This window comes from Nesoenas mayeri (genome assembly GCF_963082525.1).
Source record: "Nesoenas mayeri genome assembly, chromosome: 21".
In the NCBI taxonomy this organism is placed as follows: domain Eukaryota; kingdom Metazoa; phylum Chordata; class Aves; order Columbiformes; family Columbidae; genus Nesoenas; species Nesoenas mayeri.
Genome location: NC_137571.1, coordinates 7,504,099 through 7,526,906, shown reverse-complemented (window position 1 = coordinate 7,526,906; position 22,808 = coordinate 7,504,099). Strand labels below are relative to the sequence as shown.

The 22,808-nt window shown below is 52.3% G+C and overlaps 2 protein-coding genes across 3 annotated transcripts in view; both read right to left on the bottom strand.

The window, feature by feature from the left end:
* LOC308048422 (lethal(3)malignant brain tumor-like protein 3) overlaps positions 1 to 12,627 on the bottom strand; it is a 31,029-nt gene extending 18,402 nt beyond the window's left edge. Inside the window, exons 1-5 of one of the 2 annotated variants that reach the window (XM_080357574.1) lie at positions 12,541 to 12,627; positions 4,176 to 4,284; positions 3,513 to 3,684; positions 2,122 to 2,179; positions 1,011 to 1,099 (exon numbers count right to left, since the gene is read on the bottom strand). In XM_080357574.1, the coding sequence (XP_080213700.1) occupies positions 1,011 to 1,099; positions 2,122 to 2,179; positions 3,513 to 3,684; positions 4,176 to 4,237 (381 nt within the window). In that variant the 5' untranslated portion in view covers positions 4,238 to 4,284; positions 12,541 to 12,627. Of the gene's footprint in view, positions 1 to 391; positions 530 to 1,010; positions 1,100 to 2,121; positions 2,180 to 3,512; positions 3,685 to 4,175; positions 4,285 to 12,540 lie in introns of those variants that run through there. The other variant, XM_080357575.1, reaches the window with a different exon arrangement.
* Positions 12,628 to 14,260: 1,633 nt separating this feature from the next.
* SRSF4 (serine and arginine rich splicing factor 4) lies at positions 14,261 to 21,252 on the bottom strand. The gene is made up of 6 exons (XM_080357479.1): positions 21,101 to 21,252; positions 19,393 to 19,535; positions 18,453 to 18,565; positions 16,633 to 16,847; positions 15,769 to 15,852; positions 14,261 to 15,597 (listed from the first exon to the last, which is right to left on the bottom strand). The coding sequence occupies exons 1-6, from the start codon at positions 21,205 to 21,207 to the stop codon at positions 14,856 to 14,858; spliced, it is 1,404 nt and encodes a 467-aa protein (XP_080213605.1). The 5' UTR covers positions 21,208 to 21,252; the 3' UTR covers positions 14,261 to 14,855.
* Positions 21,253 to 22,808: the final 1,556 nt, after the last annotated feature.

Below are 22,808 nucleotides of genomic sequence, written 5' to 3'. Positions count from 1 at the left end.
TCTGCTGGTGACAACCAGGGACAGGACAAGGGGCAATGGGTGCAAACTGGAACACAGGAGGTTCCACTTAAATTTGAGATGAAACTTCTTCATGGTGAGGGTGTCAGAGCCTGGCCCAGGCTGCCCAGGGGGTTGTGGAGTCTCCTTCTCTGCAGACATTCCAACCCGCCTGGACACCTTCCTGTGTAACCTCATCTGGGTGTTCCTGCTCCATGGGGGATTGCACTGGATGGGCTTTACAGGGCCCTTCAACCCTGACACTCTGGGATTCTGTGAATACATCTGTGTTTTTCATTTGTTTGCAGCCTTAACCCATATTAAACATTTGGAGTAGAGTTAAAGGCTTAAGAAGAAATGTGAAGCAGAACTGCGAGCGGCTCATTGCACTCACTGCAGCTTCCTGACTCCTCATCGCACTGTGCAAGGTGCCAACAGCCCTTGGCTTGGAGAGCTGAACTTTTCATGTGGGCTGGTGCTCTGGAGCGCAGAAGCAGCTTCGCCGAGGCCAAACTCCTCCATTCCCACCTTCAGACCGTGACTGAACACAACTTCCACCCTCGCTCCCAACAGCCGCTTCTCACCAAGACAACCCGCAGCGTTCAGTTAACCGAGCTGCAGTTTCCTCCAAGGGATGGCTGGACAGGGTGTTGTACAACCACAGACAAAGCACGGGACACAGGAAAGACATTATGCTGTCCCTTCCACCGTTATTTGCAGGTTGTCTCACAGCCCCTTTATCCAGAGCTACCCAAAGCAGTTCGACACAGTCACCGTGAGATGCAACCAGCATTTTTACACCCTGCTTTGGGATGAGACTCACAGGGCAGACGCTTGTTTCCACAGCGCTTCGGGGCGGGAAACAAAACCGCAGGGGGTTAGTGCCTGTTTGCACTGAAACAACTCGGAAAACAACCTCTGGCTTGAGGGCAGGCTCCAGTCCTACCTCCGCTGAGCAACTCTGGGATGTTGCCTGAGAACAACATAGCAAGAGAGCTGAAAAAGCTGCCAACCTCTCTGAACAGTTTGAGGGGAGCAGCTGGCATCCGTTCCTCTTCTAAGTAGGAAGCCCAGTTCCATACCTTCTTCTTTCCAGGAACAACTAAGCAATGAAAAACAGAGAGAAAAATGAATGTTCTCCTCAGACCGCGCTGCGCTGCCCTCCGCTCCTCCCGCGCGCAGCCCAGCGCCGCTCCGCCGCACCCCGCGGCCGCGATCGCCAGCGTGCGCGGAGAGCCGTGAGCTCCAGCAGCAGGAAAACGGTGCTCACTTCTCATTAAATTATAGATATATATCACAGGTCAAATTAATTGTGGCTCCCAGATTGCTGGCAAGCTGCCCATCGAAAGGTGCCACTGTAAATATGGATGAGATATAATAATTTAAAATGGTGGAAAATGGTTCCTTCTCCTGATATTTCACAGAGGAATAAGGGGTTAGATATAAACTAAAAGACAGCAAAAAGAGGCATATAACTTCAGCTGAAATAAACCTAAAATAAAACACATGAAAGACCAAGTGCATTTTTGTTCAGTCACAAGGTTGTTTTTCTATATACATATACACACACATATATTTATAAGCTGCTAATACCACAATGCGTCTACTAGAGAGGCAGCTACCAGCACACAAACAATGGAAACAACAACGTGGGCAGGTGCTTGGATTCATTCTAGTAGGACCATGTTTTAAATGCATATTAAAAATCTCCCCCCAGTTTACATACACTAACTCCTTTAAAGCATATCATAAATTTAACCCATGGGCTATAATCAATCACATGTTGTTTACAAACGATTTTCTATTTAGCATTTGTAGTCTGGGCTACGAAGCTCTCCAAAGTCAATGGGAAGAAGGCTCTTATCGGCTTCGGTGAGCTCTGGATCGGGCTGTCTCCTCCAGGCCCCTACGCTGTGCCCGTCACGCAGGCAAGTCGCGTATATTCTTGCTAATGTATTTCATACGACTGACTGTGCTATGAGGGTTATGGACCTACTGAGCTATCTGGAATGTGAAATGAGCTCTACTGTCCTTTCCTCTTCTCTTTACTACCATTCATTTTATAATAGCTAGTAAAAAAAAAACTATAAACATTAAAGAAAAGAGACTATGAGCTTAGCTCACCTTGTTTTATTGGTTTAGTGTTTCTGCGGCTTTTCATATTATTTGATTTATTCTTCTCCTAGACACAGATATGTTAAAAGAAAGTTTAGCAATATTGGTTTTTTCCTCCTTCTTTGATCATCTCACAATGCAGGTACAATAAGGATGTAACAAGTAACTAACAGGACTATTAGCCAGCATTATTTCCTTGTGAATAACCCTGCAAGAACATTAGTAGGGTATGTTGCATATATATCTTTGATCCTGCAGTATCCCAAAGCACTTTACAAATTATTTAATACACGCTACTAAAGTTCATTTAAATGTGGCTACTGAAGAGCAGCCTGGGCCCAAGATCTCCATGACAATGCACAGGATTTGCCTTCTGCAGCGCAGGATTTCCTGCCCACGTCAGCAACATCGCTGTAATGCTTCGTTTTCCTTCCAGAGGTTCTTATGTCCATCTATGCCAGGGAGTGGATATAGAAAAAGTCAGTTATGAAGGCCCGACAGAAGCTTCAAGTAACCACCGTCACAGAGGAACAGCCCGGAAAACGTGGCCTCCCGGCGTGACAGTCCCGGCCAGGGCGCCATTCGCATTTCTTCTGTGTGCATTTCAAACTCATGTTTAATTCACCCAGGGTTGTCATTTCTCACCAAAAAGGGCAAAATCTGAACTGCAAAGCTGCCTGCCAAACACGGCCCAGAAGAGACGGGGCAGAGGAGGAGAAGTGGGGAGAGACAGAATGCGAGGACTTCGGAAAACTGCGGTACTTTAAACATCCTCTGCACGTCACAGAGAAAAGCTGAGCAACAGATGAGCTAAACTGCTCGTGACATCAAAAGTTTCAGCTTCACTACCAACAAACACCTACTGGCATCTCTGCACTACAAAGCACGTGCAGCAGAGCGCAGGTTTGCACAAAGAGAAGTCCCTGACGGGACTTCATGAAAGTTAAGAAAAGATGAGGTCAGGGCTGAGGAACCTGTGTTCATCTGCCACTAACGCAGGTCTCTAGCAGTGCAGAGTGTACACCCAAGTACCTATTAATAATAAAAAGCAATCGAACTCTGCGGTTTGACACTAATCTTCAATATCATATAACAGTACTTGACTGCAGTTAGATCAAGTATTTTTGGAGGCGTTTTGATTGCTGTGAAGCACACTTGGTGTGCAGGGCTGTGGCTACAACTGGAGAGATACAGCCGGACACCCCGGCTTCACACGAGCTGCTCACCCTTCCGACTCTCAGACTCCGGAAATGCTCATCACTGGTGTAAACCAGGATCAGACCCAGACCATGCTCATGGCTGCGGAACAACCTCCCTCAGCTCCGCCTGCATTGCACAGTGAAACCTGAGACACAGAGCTGTCCCTGCTCTCTAAGGAAAACACAAGCAGCCTCGTTTACCTCATCCTCATCTGCGTTTTCCTCATCATCCTCAGACTCCAGCAGCAGTCTTCTCTTCCTCCGGAGACGCTTGACAGGTCTGTCAGCCTCATTCACCTGACAGCCACTGCTGGTATTAAGATTTCTACTATTTCCCCTGTTTCTGCAATCATCTGGAATGTCTCTTGTATCACTAAATATTCAAAATTGAAAACAAAAACAAATTAAAAGTGCAACAATCCTCCTGCAGTGTACCCAGGTCTCTGCACCTCTCCGGGAGAGTGAGGATGGCTGAGAACCTAAAGAAGCGAATCAAACTGGGCAGACACTTGTCTTTTAAAAGCACTCCACAGCACCAGCACAGCTCTCACCAACAAAGCAGCACGGAAGGGGTTTTAATTTTGCCTTTTTACAACTCTACAGGATATGAAGACATCAGCCTTATCTGCAGGATGGGGAACTAAGGCATCAAGCACACAACCAGCATTTCTGGGCCGAGCTCCGGAGAGGAGCTTTGCTGGGTGCGGGAGCCTCACGGTACCGGGACGGTCACCGGGATGGTCACCAACAGCTGCGCAGGTCATACATGCTCCGAGTTCTACTCACAGCAATGCTTCCCTTTAACACAATATCCTCTTTAACTGTTTTTAAACACAGACCAGGAAGAACGCGGGGTGTCTTTACCTGTCCCTGTGCTGCTGGGAGCCCGGCTGAGTCCCGAACTTGCCATTCTCAAAGCAATCCATGTGCTCACGGGTTTGGAAATCGGAGCAGGGCACGTTGTCTCTGGGCACTGCAGAAGCAAAGAAAAAGACAGCTCTTAAACTAAGGTGCTAAAACTTTGTATTTTTAAACACCTTTCACACCATCAGTTCTGTCAAAGTCCTTTATAAACTCTAATTAAGCGAATCTTGGTATCCAATGGTGAGAGAAGTAATTATTGTCTGTGCATGGACATGGAGGAAAAACCCTTTTATGTATAATATTTTGATTTCAGAGAAACCCTGCCCCTGTAAAAGTGATTAAGGGGGATATAATCTCGAGGCTACGATCAGGACACAATGACAAATCTTTTTGTATTTCTTTATTCCTAGTAACCCTCTACCTTGAAAGACAAATGTCAAACAAGTCCATCTTGTTTGGGTACTTTTAACAGTTGGCTGAGTTTAAAAAATTCAGCCTTTATATATACTTTGTGCATATGAAAATCCTTCCCAGGCAGCCTCTAAAAATAGTACATTATTGATGGGAGAATAGAAACTATTATTTCTATATCTAGCAAGGGAATATATATCAATCTTTCATCTGCATAAAAGCATGAAAATGTAAGAAATAACTACAATATATCATTTATGTTTACTTGCTCCTGTGATGTGAGTTCTTCCTAGTGCAAATTAATTTACGTTCAATATTTTAACAAAACAAAACTGCAGCGGTGCTCACGATCAGGCACCTACACCATCCCGAGGTACCATTGCTCAAGTAACCTCCCATGCAGATTGTGCAGGGGGCTCATACACATCATTCCTATTCCGCATTTAGTGGCACCGTTTGTGTGCGCTCGTTCCATCAACCCATTTCAAATGCCTCATTAAACACTTTAAGAGAAAAAAGAAAACAACCCCACATCACATCACACAATCCAGAACGCTGAGACGTGAGTCACTCTCCTCTTTGTTTAAAGCCGTTTTCATAGTCTCCTGAGCAGTACTTGTACTCACTCTGCGAACACGACTGACATTTTTCATTTACATTTGGTCGCTCCCTATAGCCCGAGGTGGCCGTGAGACGCTGCTGGCTGCAGGGCACACACGCCTGCGCCCACCACCACCTAAACCCTGTCCCCGTGCCATTGGGACCGATGATTCCAGGCACGGAAAAGACAAAACAGAGAAAACTTACAGGAACCGAGAGCGCTGGAAGAGCTCTGCTCAATGATCCCACTGATCTATGGGACGCACTCGGACTAACAGCGCGTGAAGAATTCTAGTGCGGACGTGTCCATGTAAGCGTCGGTTCTTTGCCTGATGGATTGAAATCTCCTCAGCTCGTGTGGATGAGGAGAATGACCCAAAATCAGCAGGAGCATAAGGGAATGCCTGCAAGTGTAAGCGAGTCCACATCAGAGAGCTCACAATGAAGTCTGAGATGAGACAAGCGGGCAGGGAAAGCAGGTCCAAGGCACTCCTACCCCAAAGCAGAAACAGCTCCATCAAAATCCTGGGAAGCCAACTGGCAGATGCCTGACCAGGCAGGCAACGAGAGATCGTTCTCTTCCCAAAGAAGAAACGCAAGAGCTCAGAGATTAACATACAAAGATTCTGGTTTAAGCAACTGGTTTCTGGATAAACAGAGTAAGAACAGGTCTACAAAGAACTGAGATTTTTTTGTCCATTACACTGACGTGTGTGTCCAGTAACATGCTTGTATTATCCTGTTAAAACTCAGGTTTTCCCTAATTTTAGGTACGGTAGCCTCGGAAACCTCAAAAGTCTTGTGGCCAACAGCGTGTCTCTTGTGGTGAGCCCGGTCAGAGGAGACTCTCACGGATGTTCCCGCAAGGGTAACCAGCACTACTGGGGGCTCATCCTGAGAGCATTCTGGTCTCAAGGCCGCACAACAGGCAGTTCAGTTTAATACAGACTCAGACTCAATCGCTGTCATGACAAGTAAATCACCCATGTTCGGGAGAGACACTGATGTTGTTGCTGGAAAGAAGGGGCTCCAGCTTCCCAGAACCACCACTGAAAGAGATCCCAGGAGTCCAGCCTCAGCGTGATGGCGATGTCTGACCGCACGGACCAGCCCAGCCCAGCCTGCGTACAAAACCACGCTCACTCGCGCGAAGGAGAGCACACTGCGTGCACCAGGTACTGCTGTGACTAGGCGCTAATTCACTCTAAACACACCTAAAAATATTCCAAATGAGACAGTGACTCACTGCACACGCTGCGTCAGGGAGCACCCCGCGACTGAAGCACGCATTTCAGTTACACCTGCTTCTAGAAGCTTCTGCAGAAAACTCTATGTTCTCTTCCCCAACAAAAGGCTCAGCTTCCAAAGCAGCGCTCGGGGCAGCGGAGACGTTGACAGCAGCAGGAGCAGAGCTGGCTGGGCCGGCATTTACTGCTGAGGATGAAAGAGTTTTTATGGCTTCTGCTTCAGTAACGATTTCTAGCAGTCCAGACTCATTTAAACGGAACTGCAGGTAACAGAAGCAGGTCCTCGTCCTTTCCCCCTCAGCCCTTAAATATAAAACTCCAGCTACTTACAACCCTGCATAGTGGTGAAGAACGGCGGCAGAGGCCAGCGAGAGCGAGCTGGGCAGGGCGGGACGGGAGCGACGCGGAGCAGCAGCGGAGAAGCAGTTCAGCCGCCACCGGTTTTAACCGAAAAGCGGGTGCAGGATCCGCAGGCGGTGTCCGCGGCGACGCGCCCGAACACACCCGCACCGGCACCGCGTGCCGCGCTGCGCCCCCGAATCCAAGCAAGGAGCCGCGTGTAGGGTGCTTTGGCACAACTGCAGCCAAAAGCTGGCCATATATTAACATTTAATGTAGCCTTGTAAATCTATAAACACTCATTTGTAGCCAACATTTTTATGCCAGTTTCAATAAGGGTTAAACCATCACTTTTTAGATGCCATTCTTTGCATTCAGGCTTTAAAAATAGCGAAGCTCAGACACCAAGACATGTGCAGAGCTCCCTCTGGGACGGGGGTTTGGAAGATACTTGGGGAGAAGGAAATAAGTTGTAAAATTTACGTAAAACTGGGGCAGGAAAACTGTCAAAACTCACAATGTAGAAAATAACCTTACACTACCCAGAGAAGACCTGATGCAATAATGGGCCTTTTTCATCTCCGTATTTTGTAAATCTAGTAAAATCCCTAAAAAATGTAATAAAGAAACTACTTATAATGTTCCCTATCAGTAGAATCTACAATAAAATCAAGAGAGCCCAATAAAAGGAAGCAATCCATGCAATTAAAAAGACAGCAGAAACTAACTTGAAACACTCTGAAGAGCCGTCGCCAGGCACGAATGTTCCCATTTGTCCCTATTTGTGATTGTTTTTCATCTTTAACATCTTAAGACTCAAAAACATGAACGCAAAAGAAGATACAGCAAAACTGAGTCATTCGGTGCCGAGTCGCATATTCAGATTCATGAAACGATAAATGACTGCCACGCTGGCAGAGATAATGGTTCATAATTAATATGCTACCACCCAGACCTCTGTGCTTTATCTTTTGGTAGGGAATCCATAGGCAGAGGAGGTCAGGAACACTCAGGTTTTGATCCTGTTTCTGTCGCTGAAGCACCGTGCAGCCTCGGGGAGCTGCTTCATCATTAGTGCAAAAAGCCAGCGCTGGCTTTTAACATCCATCTTGTCTTCGTTATGAGACAAAGAGGAAAAAGGAAAAAAGGCACGAGTTCATACAAACAAACAGAAGTGTGCAGGTTAAATGGGTGCTCGGGGGTTCACTGTACTTCTCTAGACACCATCAAACCTAATGGGAAGAGAAACATTTCCACAGAAATTCCATTTCAGATGCTGCCAGGTTGATTTCCAATTACATGAGGATTTCAGTATCTGGATATGAGACTAAACGTGATAAACACAACAGTGCAATAAACCCAAAGACTGTAAATCATGTAACACCACCCAAATTTGCAGCCCTTCTGGCTAAGCCTCCACGTACCAGGAGGCAAAACTCCATTCAAGAAGCAGCTGGCATCAAGAAAACCATCTGACACTGAGCTGCTCTGGGAATAACCGACTCACAAATCACCTTTCTTCCCCGAAACCAAATGGGAAACCTAGCAAGGCCGGTCATTTAACTCAGTGTAATGTATGTGCGCTCAAAGCGAGCTGGCACCCCGAGCTCCACGCAGCCCCCGCCTCTGTTCGATTGGGCAGCGGCGTCTGACACCCCCGCGTTAGACCTGCCAGTCGCTCTCCTGCCGTTAGCGCGGAACCGAACTGCAATCTAAACGGAAACAAAAAAAATCACGACTTCTCGCAGGGCACAACTCATCTGGTCTCAGGAGCTGCTCTGAACACTTACCAGGTCAGACACAAGAATCATTTGCCTGTCCTTTGCTGTGATGATGACTGATGATACTTTACTCACCCATCAAAAGCGATTACTCACCTCGGGCAAGTAATATTTTGCAAGGCTGAACTAATACCATTATAAAAGAAAATCCGAAACAACCTCACCTCCAGGAACCTCATCAGTCAGGGACTGAAATGAACTTTCAGATCCTGCAAGGGAACCGCACCAGCGCCTCGAGAGAAAGCGTTAGCAGCCCCCGGCAAGCGTTCAACAGCAGGAAGGAGAGTTAAGTGCTCCCACCATCTATGTCAGTGAAAGACAGAAAAAAAATACACATATAAAGTGCAGAACTGAGGAATTCCAGGATCCATCCATTGTACTTCCTATTAATTTTTGCTTTGCACACCCAGGGACTTCTCCTCGGGGCCTGAGACCGTGACTCTACTCATCCCAGTCCCACCAGTGTAACACTCACACACACCAGTGAACGCCACCCAGCGCCACACCATAGAAACCCCCAAATTCAGCAGCACCCAAAGCAGCCCCTACCCAGACACCGCAACTTCAGCCGCTTCTCAATCCGATCCGATTTGTACAGCAACAGATGCAAGACATAAATACTTTCCATCACCCGTAATGAGAACTGTTTTCACACAAAACTTAATGACCTGTAAGGAAGCTGTAAGATTTGATATTTGAGATAAAGTCAAAATTGCAGCGCTGGGGGAAAAAGAATGATTCTGCTAATGGAGAACTAGACGTTCAGTCACACCACGGACGTGTTTAACTAAGACACAAAAAATCAATTCTGCAATAAAACATGCCCTTAAAGTGGAAGTAGTTACTGAAAACACAGAGTCACAGAGTGTGAGGAGTTGAAGGGCCCTGGAAAGCTCATCCAGTGCAACCCCCCATGGAGCAGGAACACCCAGATGAGGTTACACAGGAAGGTGTCCAGGCGGGTTGGAATGTCTGCACAGAAGGAGACTCCACAGCCCCCTGGGCAGCCTGGGCCAGGCTCTGACACCCTCACCCCAACAAGTTTCTGCTCAAATTCTGGGATTCTGTGATTCTGCGAGATGAGCCGCACGACCTGACTGTTTCCATGCCTGAGATCGTCCCATGTGACAAGGGCACTGTCCTGCTACAGCATAAATCAGGCTATCGAAAGAAACCCTGTGTGGTTCACAAATACGTCTTCTACCTCTGCTGAGATCTACCATGCTTCATTTAGCAGGATTCAATCAGAAATTAACACAAACAAACAAACAAATAAAAAACACGGGACATGAGCCAAAGGATGCTAAACCTAATAATAAAACATCTGTTCCTGGGAGGTGAAGTATTTTGCCAACAAGTTGAGCCATCCTTTGGAAAGTAATCTGCCTGACGGCCGATGCTCCTGCCTTAAAACTGCAGTAAATACAGAACTGGTGGTAAAAGGTGCATCCAGCACGGCTGAGGCAAAGCAAACACGGCCTTGGGCTGCGAGAAGCCAGGAGCCCCTGCGGAGCACGTCTGTGACCACTCGCCCACTGCAACTTAATTATTGCGGCAATAAAAACCACAAAGGCAAGAGAAATTAACTCTGGCCAAGAAAAATGGAACGGGCCGGCACGGTCTGCCCAGGAGCTGCATGCACCCCCTTGTTATCGGCACCTCGAGTTCAGGCTCCATTTCCACCTCTGTGCTCACAACATATTACCATTCATTTAACATGCGTTCAGCCTTAATGGGATTATTTGCAACGTAAAGTGCAATCAATTTTAGGCCAAAACTAGAGCACAGAGGCCAAAAATGTCCTCTGTTTTAATTTCATCTGTAATTACTTTATAAGACTACAATCCAGCAAATTACCCTGGGGACTCTTACTAATTAGTATCACATATCTTACACCGCCAAGTAGAAATACTGAGGAAACGCCTGTCCCCACCCTCCAAAATATATAATCTAGATAGATGGGACAAAGAAGAGGAGGGAAGCAACACACTGATGCTAACGAGAGCGTGTCGGACTGCTGTTAATTGCTGCGTAGTAGGAAATCTGCAGCCTCGACCACCCGTTTTCTCTTCTACTTCTACTTTATTATATAATAACACATGAACCAGAGAGGCCTTACGCAATTCAGCGCAAAAGATGAGAGCTCTTTATCCCTTAATCCCAATTACAAACCAATGTGTGTATGTTTTTGTTCCTTTTTTAAACTCATCTGGGCAACATTAGAATACATTAGAGTAAATGTTTTCATATTAGAAACCTAGTGCAATTCCTTCTGGTACCACGCGTCAATGAAGCTGTCCTAATCCCTTCCTGCCGAACACCAAACATCACTAAGATTGACCCAAACTGATCTCTACCCTGAGCACTGATCAGTACTTTTAAAGTATTACATTTATCCCTCTATTTATCTGGCACTGTCCTTCTGTTCATAAAGTCTTGATATTAGTTCCAGTCTTTGAATCTGCTGTCAGAAAGTTTGATGATGTTTTCTTCCCCTCATGTAACAAACTATTTTCCAAGCAGTGTTTCTGCTCTTGGGTGAGTCTCAGAAATCTGTCTCCAGTCACCGCATGTCTGAGTTTCCGACTGGAAGCGCTGGCCAGCACGGGCCGGGCGGGTGACCCGACCGGTGATCCCGACCGGTGACCCCGACCGGTGACCCCGACCGGTAACCCGACCGGTGACCCCGACCGGTGACCCCGACCGGTGACCCCGACCGGTGACCCCGACTGGTAACCGGACCGGTGACCCCGACCGGTAACCCCGACCGGTGACCCTGACCGGTGACCCCGACCGGTGACCGGATCGGTGACCCCGACCGGTGACCCCGACCGGTGACCCCGACCGGTGACCCCGACGGGTGACCCCGACCGGTGACCCGACCGGTGACCCTGACCGGTGACCGGACTGGTGACCCCGACCGGTGACCCCGACCGGTGACCCCGACCGGTGACCCGACCGGTGACCCCGACCGGTGACCCGACCCGTGACCCCGACCGGTGACCCCGACCGGTGACCCCGACCGGTGACCCCGACCGGTAACCCCGACCGGTGACCCCGACCGGTAACCGGACCGGTGACCCCGACCGGTGACCCCGACCGGTGACCTGACCGGTGACCCGACCGGTGACCCCGACTGGTGACCGGACCGGCGCCGCCGCGCGGGCGGCCTCACCGCACACGGCAACGAGCCACCACGGGAACTCTAAACGTTCTGTCATGTTGATCCGTAGCCCGTGAACAACTCGAGCTCATCTTCCGCACAGCTCCCCGGCTCAGCTTCCAGCGACTTTCTCCTTTACAGCGCTTTAAAACGCACTTTCCCACCCGGCCGGGGGCTGGAACCCGAGGGCTTTCCCTCAGCGCCCGGACGGAGGACAGGAGGCGCCCCCGGGGGCTCGTCCGAGCGGGGCCGAGCGGTGCCGGGACGCGGGGCTGTGCCGGGACGCGGGGCTGTGCGGGGACGCGGGGCTGTGCCGGGACGCGGGGCTGCGCCGGGACGCGGGGCTGTGCCGGGACGCGGGGCTGTGCCGGGACGCGGGGCTGTGCGGGGACGCGGGGCTGTGCCGGGACGCGGGGCTGCGCCGGGACGCGGGGCTGTGCCGGGACGCGGGGCTGTGCCGGGACGCGGGGCTGTGCGGGGACGCGGGGCTGCGCCGGGACGCGGGGCTGTGCGGGGACGCGGGGCCGTGCCGGGACGCGGGGCTGTGCCGGGACGCGGAGCTGTGCGGGGACGCGGGGCTGCGGCGGGACGCGGAGCTGCGCGGGGACGCGGGGCTGTGCGGGGACGCGGGGCTGCGCCGGGACGCGGGGCTGCCCCTCACCCCGAGGCGCCATTTCCCCTCCGACCCCGGGGCCGAGACGGGCCGGGCCGAGCGGAGCGGAGCGCACCGGAGCGGCCCAGCCCGGCCCGGGCCCGTCGCCCCCGCCACAAGATGGCGGCGGCGGCTTCCCGCGCTCCCGCCTCCCCCAGCCGCCTCCACTCACCCCGGCCCGGCCGCCCGGCGCCCCTCTCGCCTACCGGGGCTTTTTCTCTTTAACTCCGGCAACAATTCGTGCCCCGGCGGCCCCGCGGGAGGGCGGAGCGCATGCGCGGCGGTGCCGCTCCCGGCCCCGGCTGAGGCGGCGCCGCGGGCAGGGCGGGAGCGGGAGCTGGGGCCGGGACGGGGCCGGGACGGGGCCGGGGCGCACTGGGACGGACTGGCACTGGGACGGACTGGCACTGGGACGGACTGGCGCTGGGACGGACTGGCACTGGGACCGGGCTGCACTGGGACAGGGCTGCCAGCTGGACAGGCAGACGCCGGGACCAGCAGGCGCTGGGACGGGCCGGGCCGGGCCAGCGTGCGCCGCCGAGGCGCGTTCCGGGGGGCCGGGTCCGCTCCATCGCCCACGGGCACCGGAACGCGTTCCCTCTAACCTGCGTTTGTTAAACTTGTTTTTCTTCTCATTATTTCCCTTTGTATTTGAATAATGAAACAATAAAAGAAGCGGCGGTAAGATACTCTAACGACGCTTTGGGTCTGTTGTTTGTGTCTCGGTGGTGAGGAAGCAGAACAAGCAGGCCCCAAGCTGTGGCGACTTAAGCGTAGTGGGATTTCATGGAAATAATAAATGACATTCGAAATGGCTCATTTGAAACACACATCATAATATTCCTCATCCCTCAAGTGAGGCACATAAAATACCCATCTTTAAAGTCAGAAAGCAGACGCGTTCCTCGCCGTGTCGGTGTCTGGCCGGTGTTGCAGCGCTCGCCGGGCCCGGGTTCACAGGAGCCGGCAGATCACTGAACTCCCCATGTTTATTTAACCTGCATTTTGGTTGGAATTGCAATAACTGAGAGGTACCTATTTCAGGGCGTCTCACACTCGATCCCACACAGATTTCTGCTTCCCTTCCTTAGACTTAGCCTGGACTTTGTCATTCGCAGATTTTCTTAAAGGCATTTTTCAGCTAATTATCCCCTATCAGCAAACATCTTGCCGAGCCTGGTTTGTTTCTATACTAAGATTAAGCAGCAAAAGGGATTAGAAATGTCATTATGTGAGCCTAAGATGTTAAAGCACTAAATATATAGAGCTGCAAAAGGCTTTTCCTTCTGAAGGAATTAAACATCACCTCTGCAGCGCTTTCTGACGGCGCTGAGCAACCGACCCGCGCAGATCCGAGCTGCTCCCCGGCCGAGCCCTCTGGAACCCCACGCAGGACTGTGCTGAGAGCAGCTCCCACATCTGTCACCCTGTGGAAGTGCAAGTTTCAAATGATCAAACTACACAGAATCACTTGCGCCTATGAAGTCAACATCCAGCTGCAAGAACCGCTGTTGTAAGTATTGTCAGTGTGAAATTTCCTAAAGAAAAGTTGTTGATAAAGCCATAAAACCTTTTTGTGTTCCCCCCCCAAATAGAAACCTCACAAAATCTGGTTTGCCCTTTATTTTTCAGCCCATTGCTGGGGGCAGAGCTGGGACATCGCTTCTTTATTCAAAGCGACCCGTGCAACAGAAGAGCTTGTGGAAAGATCCCTTGGAGCAATTCGCCAATGGCCCAAATCCAAAATTGGGATATTACTCAGGAATATCTAATATTTATTACTCGGGAATATCTACAAAATTCCTGCAGAGCTGCGTGCGTTCCCTCCTCCCCCGGCAGCTGCGAAACCCGGCGACAGCCACAACACGCCATGCAGCCACCACCAGGTGTCCTCGAGCAAAAATAGTCTTTATTCCGATTTCATGGAAACAGGAGTCACTGCACTTTGCAAGACAGGGAAAAATAAAATAAAAAAATCTTAATATAAAACAAGGATATTGTCACAATACCATATACGGAACTATACTTTTCCCTATGGATTACTGCAAGTACCTATTTTTTTTCCTTTAGACTGTACTATTCACAACTTTGTGAGCCCAAAACCAAAAGTAGTATGAACTGAAAACTTAGCACTTCCACTAATGTTGTACATTGAGGGGCAAAGACTGTTGAAGCCATCGTACCTACCCAACTGCCCTCCCATAACCCCACCGAGGTGCAGCGCTCCCTCTCTGCAAGGCTTTTCCTGGCAAACAGGGCGATTTTGGTGCTCTAGGAAGAGCAATATTTAAAGAGAACCTTTCTGTTGGACAGAAATGAGCTGCAGAGCCTTGCGCCAGCGCGCACCGCGGGGAGGGAGCAGCGCAGCTCACGGTAGACACGCCGCCAGGGTTGTTCAGAATATACAGCGTCGACGTTTCTACTTCAATCCCTTGTGCTACAACTACTGAACATGTACAAAAGACTTTTCCGACCGTTCCAGCAAGATTAGGATCTGGAGCGAGACCTTGACCGCGATTGGGAGTGTGACCTAGAGGCAGACCTAGACCTAGACTTGGACCGGGATCTAGGCTTTGAAATAGACTTGGACCTGGAACGAGAATCTGATTTGCCACGTGGTTTTGACTTGGAAATGGACCTAGACCTGGAGCGAGACACCCGGTGTGCAGCTCCGTCCTCGCCCTCCCGCCTCGCCTCTTTTTTGTCAGAATCTGGTTTCGGACGCTCCTTTTCCGTGGGGGCTGACCTGGACCGCTCGCGGCTGTCCTTCCTTTTCTTCCTGCTACTCGGTTTGCCGTCTCGCTTGCTGCGCCTCTTGCTTTTCTCGCTCTTGCTGCGGCTCCTGCTTCTACTTCTGCTCTCATCCCTGCTCCTCTTCCTGCCTTTCCTTTGGTCCCTGCTGGGGCTCCTGCTCTCGTCCCCGCTCCTGCTCCTCGCCTTGCTCCTGCTCTTCTCCTTGCTCCCGCTCCTCGCGCCCTCCCTCGCCGGCCCCCCGTCCTTACTCCCGCTCCTGCTCTTCTCCTTGCTACGACTCCTGCTCTCTGCTTTCTCATCGCTGTTATGGACAGCGCCCTCAGGTTTGTCTTTGCATTTGTTTCGGGACTTCTCTGCACTCCTGCTGCGGCTCCTACTTTTATCCTCTTTACTTGGAGTCCTGCTTTTCTCTTTTTGGCCTCTGCTACGGCTCTTGCTTCGACTACGGCTCTTGCTTCTGGAACGGGACACAGACCTGAAAGCAAAAAGGCAGGAGACAGCTCCAATTTAATGTGGCTTGGATTTGACTAGCTCTTAAATACTGTGCATAACATGGCAGGGAAAAAACAGCGTTTCTACTGCAAATCTAGGATCCTACTTCTCATTTAAGTGGGTAGTCCCCATTTCTTCCGCCACAAAGACATACCTGGATCTTGATCTACTCTTGGAGCGACTACTACTGGCACTGCGGCTCCTGCTCTTATGAGAATGTCTGCTGCGCGAGCGAGACCTGCAACAAAAGCAACCGGCGTCACGTTAGCGCGCGACCCGCGTGGGCAAAACCCGCAGTACTAAAGCGCCCTGCACGCAGCCGCGTGGTGAGGGCGTTACACAGCGAGGCCAGACCGAGTGCCCTTCTCCCCACTGCTCAGCCCCTGCGGCCGCGTCGGGAAGTGAGCAGGTTGCTAATCCGGGAGGAAACACGCACCCTTATTTGAGGTAAGGAAGCAAAACCTCTTTCAAGTCAGAGTTTGGATACAGCGAGAGCCTGGGACAGAGCTCTGACTGCAGGCTTTGCTTTAACGTTCCACGAACAGCAGGAGTTTGCCTGAGTTTTCTCATGACAAGTTCTATCCCCGAATGGAAAGGAGAAAATAACTCAGCATGGTGTGCTGAAGCAGCTCGCCATCCTATAATGAAAGCAGCAAATCGCTAAGAAACAGGGAACAGGTGAAGGTTTCCAAGCTGAGAAAGAACTGTTAGTCCTGGTGCTTATATCAGAACACAGTGTTCAGAGCCAAAGCGTTAAAAGCACCTTCTGTTTCATCCTGCAGGCTCAGCCGCACCTGCCGGGCGGCCTCATCCTGCCCGAGCTGCGGACCAGCCGCGCCGGGACGAGCGGCACGGTGCGGGGGCTCGCCCAGCACCCTCTGAACAGGGCCCTCGTTGCCCTCGGTTACTTCTGGCAACTCACAAATCCTCAGAAACTAGATTTACTGAGGACTCTGAACCCCTCCAACATTTATGTAATTGCAGCTAGATTGGGTCGGAGCTGCGTCAGGAGACGTACCTTGAGTGGCTCCGGCTTCTGGAGTAAGAGCGGCGCCGTCTCGACCCAGGTCTGTCTTCCACTAATCTAATCTTTCTGCCATTTACTTCTGTCCCGTCCAGCTTTTCAAGGGCTCTTTTCATGTCAGAATAGGATTTGAACTCAATCACACCTTCATTTTTTCTTCCTTTGTGTGCATCTGCATATGTCACCTCCCCTGCCTGACGCATATAGTCCTGGAGGGAGAGGACAGAACAACCATCGCCTCGAATCCAGAGCCGGGCTCCCGTTTCTGCAGCGACGCTCGCTTAAACCTCCTCCGTTCACACCGACGTCAGCGAGGCTTTAACCAAAGCGCGTTTGCCAAGTAACGCACCAGGACTCCACTGAGTCTGTGCGATTAGAATCAAGGTGGCAATAATAGCAAATATGCTCTGGACTAAAAGTTTCAAAGTGAAGAAGCGATTAAAGAAATAAAACGCTTGCTCTCTAAATCTTGTTTTCAAAGGTTCCTTGGGACAGGTGATAAACTTAAAGGTCAGATCTGGAGAGGAGAAGCCTACGGGCAAGCGGGCGACCCCTCACCCTCCACCGCGGCACCGGGTCCCGTCCTGCGGGAGGAGAGCCCCTCTCCCCCCTCTCCGCCAGCAGCTGGACTCTGCCCCATCCGGCCTCCCGGTGCTCCGTTCCAAGCCCCGAGCGCTGGGTGCACGGGGGCCGCGCTGGGTGCACGGGGGCCGCGCTGCCCTGCCCCGAGCGAACCGCCCGGCGGGGCCGCGGAAACGGGCGCGGAACCCGGGCTCAGAGCCTTCGCAGCCCAGCTGCCCCCACCTTCAGGTGGCTGCAATGAAAGCTGTTCAAAAGAAAAGCGATGCGTCCAGGAGAGGATTAATCATGCCATGCTCTGCTTAAAACTTCTAATACCAGAAGCAGAGAAGCTGTTGCCGGTGTGAAGCATTAACAACAAAAGGCATTTGAAGAAACTTGGTACGTACCTGAACTAGTGTTATATATTCAATTACAGACCAGTTTCTACTACGTCAAAGTTTGTTTAGACCAAATTTTATACATCCTTAAAAGAGAACCATAAAAGAAAATGCTCTTGTAACAAGTGTTTTTAACCATTGCTGCTAAGTTTGATAAGGAAACACTATCTTTTGGGAGCTACTATTGAAATTCCGCTGCCCGTCCTGCCCCCACCCGTGATGCTGATAATCACGGGTCAGCACTGCACCTCCGGCGCACTCGGGGCGCTGTGGGCTGCACGGCCCCCGTGTTCTCCGGGACGAGTCGCTCTGAGCGGGGCTCTTGCGTGGCTGCTCATTCTGGGCGCATCCTTGCCCTGGAAAACTCTCTTTAAAGCAGCTTTACATGATGCTGAAATTCTTAGGAGAGGCTGTGCAAGAACAACGCGATCGTTTCCAAATAGCTCTAACGCTTTACAAGGTGATGAATAAAATCCAAAATGACAGGGGCGAACTCCTCCATCTCTAGTGAATCCTTCCGCTGGCACCACTAAAGTCTGGCAGGGCTTACACATAAAACACAACCTGCACGTGACGGTGGTTTGTGTCAAGGCAAAAAGGCTATTCCAGCGCCCAGTGACACCGGGTCTGCACCTGCAGCTCCCAGTGTCACATTAATTACTCGCTATATGCAAACACACTTCCACTGTGACTTAACGTGTGTATTACTTCCCAAATAGTACACATACGAGTTCACAGACTTATTAACAAGTTGGAGCCCAGAACACAGGTGGACACCAGTTTTCCTTGTTGAAAAATAAGCTTTTTTACCCTTTGTGCTCTTTAGTAGAGAGGGTAAAGAAAGGGGCCTCATACCTTAAGATCTTGCCAACTGCAGCGGCTTGACAAGTTTTCCACAATCAATCTGTATTCTGTACGGGTGGGAGGACCGTACTTATCTCTTCCGCTTCTTCTATAACCATATCCACCTTTAGGAGGTGACAAGCAGACAGCAGCACTTGAACCGGGGGAACGGAGCGCTCGCCGACCCCCCCGCCGTCCTGCCCGCGCATGCAGGGACGCGACAGCGAACCCACCCCGGTCTGAGCCCCAGCCCTCGCACAGAATAGCGCTAGAAAGAAATTACTCAAGCACATAATTAAAACAACGCGCACAACTATAATTATATTACAATTAGCATGCAATTAAATTTATCTTTAAAACGGTTCGAAAGAAGAAATCAAAGTAAGCCAGTTTACTAATGTTACTTACATGGCTCAAAGGCTTTCTGAATATCTGACCTGAGCAAAGCTTTTCAGGCACCTATGTCAGATTAATCTCATCTGCCTCTAACCCTCGGGGTCCTCACCACCCAGGTCTAATGGGAAAAGGCTGCGGTCGTCACATGGCTTCCTTTTATTTTTGGTCAGCCAAGGGCCACAAAGGTCAAAGAGCCACTCATGGAAAGGTAACCCCGGGTCAGCACATGGGACGGGCAGTCATCTTAGCCTCAAAGGACTCTTTCAATTAAAACATTGAGGTCTTTGTTAAGTCTATGTTAAACATCACAGAGCAAATAAACCATTTAAATAGTTAAACAAAATTATAATAGTAAAAAATGGTACAAGAAATCGTGTTTATTAATTTATCAATTAAAATAGTTTAATACAACAAAGTTAAGAAATATTCAGATCAACAGTTACATTTACAGTTACAGAACACTATTCACAACTTCATAGCATTTTCTTTTAAAGTTACTTTATTTAAAATTACTTTTATTTAAGATAAGTCGGGACACAAATGCGTGAGTGCTTACTGCGTCCGGAACCGTACGAGCCGTCGCGGCGCGGGCCCCGGGCGTGCTCCACGATCACTCGCTCCCCGCACAGGTCCTTCCCGTTCAGCTCGTACACGGCGTCGTCCGCATCGCGCACGTCGTCGAACTCCACGAAGCCGTACCTGCGAAGGCAGCGCGAGCGTGAGCCGCTGACGGGAACCTGCCGGCCCTTCTTGGCAGCGCCCCGACCGCAGCTCCAGCTCTGCCCGTAACGTACCTGAATTAACGAAATATTTCACAGCCACTCCAAGCGCCGCAAATAAAGTTGCTGTTTCTCACATAAATGCTGTTGTTTCAGGGAAGGAACAAGCGTGACTGATTTATAACAACCGAAACAATCATGGTTGTTATAAAGCTGTTCAAATTAGAACTTTCTTCCCTTCAATACCAAAAATAGAGCGAGCGCAAACATTTCAACGAGATCTCGCCCTAAAAGCGATTGCTTGCCAGGTGAAGTGCCTGGCACGTGCCAGCCCTTTAAGGACAACAACACACAGACTTCTGAAGCTAGAAAAATGGAGGAATGACTGAATTCGATGATGTTTATTTCCCATCTCAGGTAAACATCACTTCAAGCCTTCGAACTGCAAGCTGAAACTACAATTAGCAGCAAGTCCTCCAGGACTCGGCTGCAGTTCCACGCTCTCGTCCGAGCTTTTCGGCTGAACTGCTCGACCACCACGCGGCGGGTCCCGCCAGCCGAGCGCCCGGAGCGGCGCGGGCAGCCGGGAGCGCGCCCGCCAAACCTGGCGGGGACTCCCATCGTTTGCTAAGCGCTGCTGAAAATAAACCCTGGAGGGAGTGAATTCACTTCTGAAGTGAAATTAACAATTAGTTCTCCTGGCTAACAATAATAAAATCCATTTTCCACTTGGCCTTTGTAAGGAAGACTTCAGGTTGGGTTTCTTGTAAAAAGTGAAGATGCCAACACGCGTGAGGCTTCAAGTGTTGGGGAAAAGACACCACAAAAAAGAAATTTGTTTTCTTGGAAAATCCACAGGTGATTGTGTTGAGCAGGATCCAAACCCCCCAGCTGCCGGAACACATGGGGGCGGGGACAGACCCCCCCCAGCTGCCGGAACACATGGGGGCGGGGGGCAGACCCCCCCCAGCTGCCGGAACACATGGGGGCCGGGGCAGACCCCCCCCAGCTGCCGGAACACATGGGGGCCGGGGCAGACCCCCCCCAGCTGCCGGCCTTGGGCCCCCGCCCGGGGCTCCGAGGACAGACCCAGAACAGACCCGCTGCTGCCACAGGGCCTGGAAATAGGGGGGTCCGCCCCCCAGTCGGGGTTTGGGGGTGCTGCCCTGGCTCACCCTCAGCGGGGCCTGGGGACACAAGGGAACCCCCCAGGGGACACCCGCTCCCCACGGGGGGCACACACCCGGCCACCTGCCCGCCCCAGCACCCCGGTAACTGAAGCAGGGACCCCGCCGTTGCCATGGGAACGCAGGCGTCCTGCCCCCCGGCCACAGCGGCCCAGGCGCCTGCCCCCGTTGCCATGGGAACCCAGGCGTCCTCTGCCCCCCCGTCTCCCCACAGCCCCAGGCGCCCCCTCCGTGTCCCCTAAAGCGACTCAGGTGCCGGGGAGGCCCCGCCCGCCCCGCGGGACGCGCAGCCGGCCCAGCCGTGCGGCCCAGCCGTCCTGCCCGCTCCTCCCGCCGCCCCGGGCCGGGCCGCGCTCACCCGTTCTTGAGATCCACCTCCAGGATCTTGCCGTAGCCCTTGAAGAACCGCTCCACGTCCCGCTCCCGCGCCTGGTAGCTGAGGCGGCCGATGTAGACCCGCGGCATCGCGCCCGGCGGGCGGGACCGGCACCGGGACCGGGACCCGTGGGGGCGGGGCTGCGCCGGCAGCGCGCGGGCGGGGCGGGGCCGCGGACACGTCACGGCGCCGCGCGGGGCGGGAGGCAGCGATAAGTGCGGATACGTCACGGAAGGCCACGCCCCCCTCCGTGGAATCGCGGCTCTTAAAGGGGCGACGGCGCCGTTTGGAAGCCGCGCGGTGGCAGCGCGCTGGTGGGCCCCACCGGCCGTGGGGGTCCCCCTCCTCGTATGGAGAGAACGCATCGTCCCCCCTTGCCTATGTGCAGGGCACTTACGGAGGTCCCCACTTGCCCCACATGCCAGGGTAGGAGTGGGGTCTGCCTTCCCTATGGGTCAGGGAGCTTATGGGGTCCCCTCTCCCCATATAGCAGGTGTTTTGGGGATCTCCCTTCCCCTAGGTTGGAGAGATGGTGGGGATCCTGTTCTCCATGGACACGGTGATGGTGGGGGCTCCCCTACCCATGGGTCAGGGGGCTTGTGGGGTCTCCCCACATGCCAGGTGCTGTGGGGGTCCCCCATGTGCCATGGTACTTACGGGGTCCCCTATATGGCAGGGCTTTGTGGGGTGCCCCCCCATATGGCGATACTGCTGGGCTCCTCCTTCCCCAAGTGCAGGCAGGGATGGGGGACCCATCCCCACAGCCCGGGGTGCGCAGGGTTCCCGCCCTGGTGTCCCCATCCCCGGACACCCCTACTCACACCCAACCCCAGCAGAGACCCTCGGAACCTTCCAGCAGCCACCCTCACCCCATGGCCAAAAGATTGATACGTGCATCACCAGCCGCTGCTTTTCCAACCACGATCTTGCTCATCTGGCAAGGGGAGTTAAATCTAATTATTTATTCCTTCGTGCTCTGGTGTGGGAGTAACGCTTGGGAACATTCTGTGACAGTAAGAGAGCTCCCTAAAGCCTGTTAGGCTTTATTGCCCAATCAAATAAACAAGGTGGATAAAGCTTTGCTTTAATTTTTTCTGGTTTGTGTCATGCTTAATAGTGCTCTTAACGACCTCAGAGTCATCGTCTTGCTTTTTTCCCCTCGCTTTATTCATCAGGTGGGAAAACTCTGGGGCACATGATGCCGCCCTGCCTGCGACACCGCCCTGCCTGCGACACTGCCCTGCCTGCAGTGCCGCCCTGCCTGCGACGCTGCCCTGCCTGCGACACTGCCCTGCCTGCGACGCTGCCCTGCCTGCAGTGCCGCCCTGCCTGCGACGCTGCCCTGCCTGCGACGCTGCCCTGCCTGCAGTGCCGCCCTGCCTGCGACGCTGCCCTGCCTGCGACGCCGCCCTGCCTGCAGTGCCGCCCTGCCTGCGACGCTGCCCTGCCTGCGACGCTGCCCTGCCTGCAGTGCCACCCTGCCTGCGACACTGCCCTGCCTGCGACGCTGCCCTGCCTGCAGTGCCGCCCTGCCTGCGACACTGCCCTGCCTGCGACACTGCCCTGCCTGCAGTGCCGCCCTGCCTGTGTCGCTGCCCTGCCTGCGACGCTGCCCTGCCTGCGACGCTGCCCTGCCTGCGACACTGCCCTGCCTGCAGTGCCGCCCTGCCTGCGACGCTGCCCTGCCTGC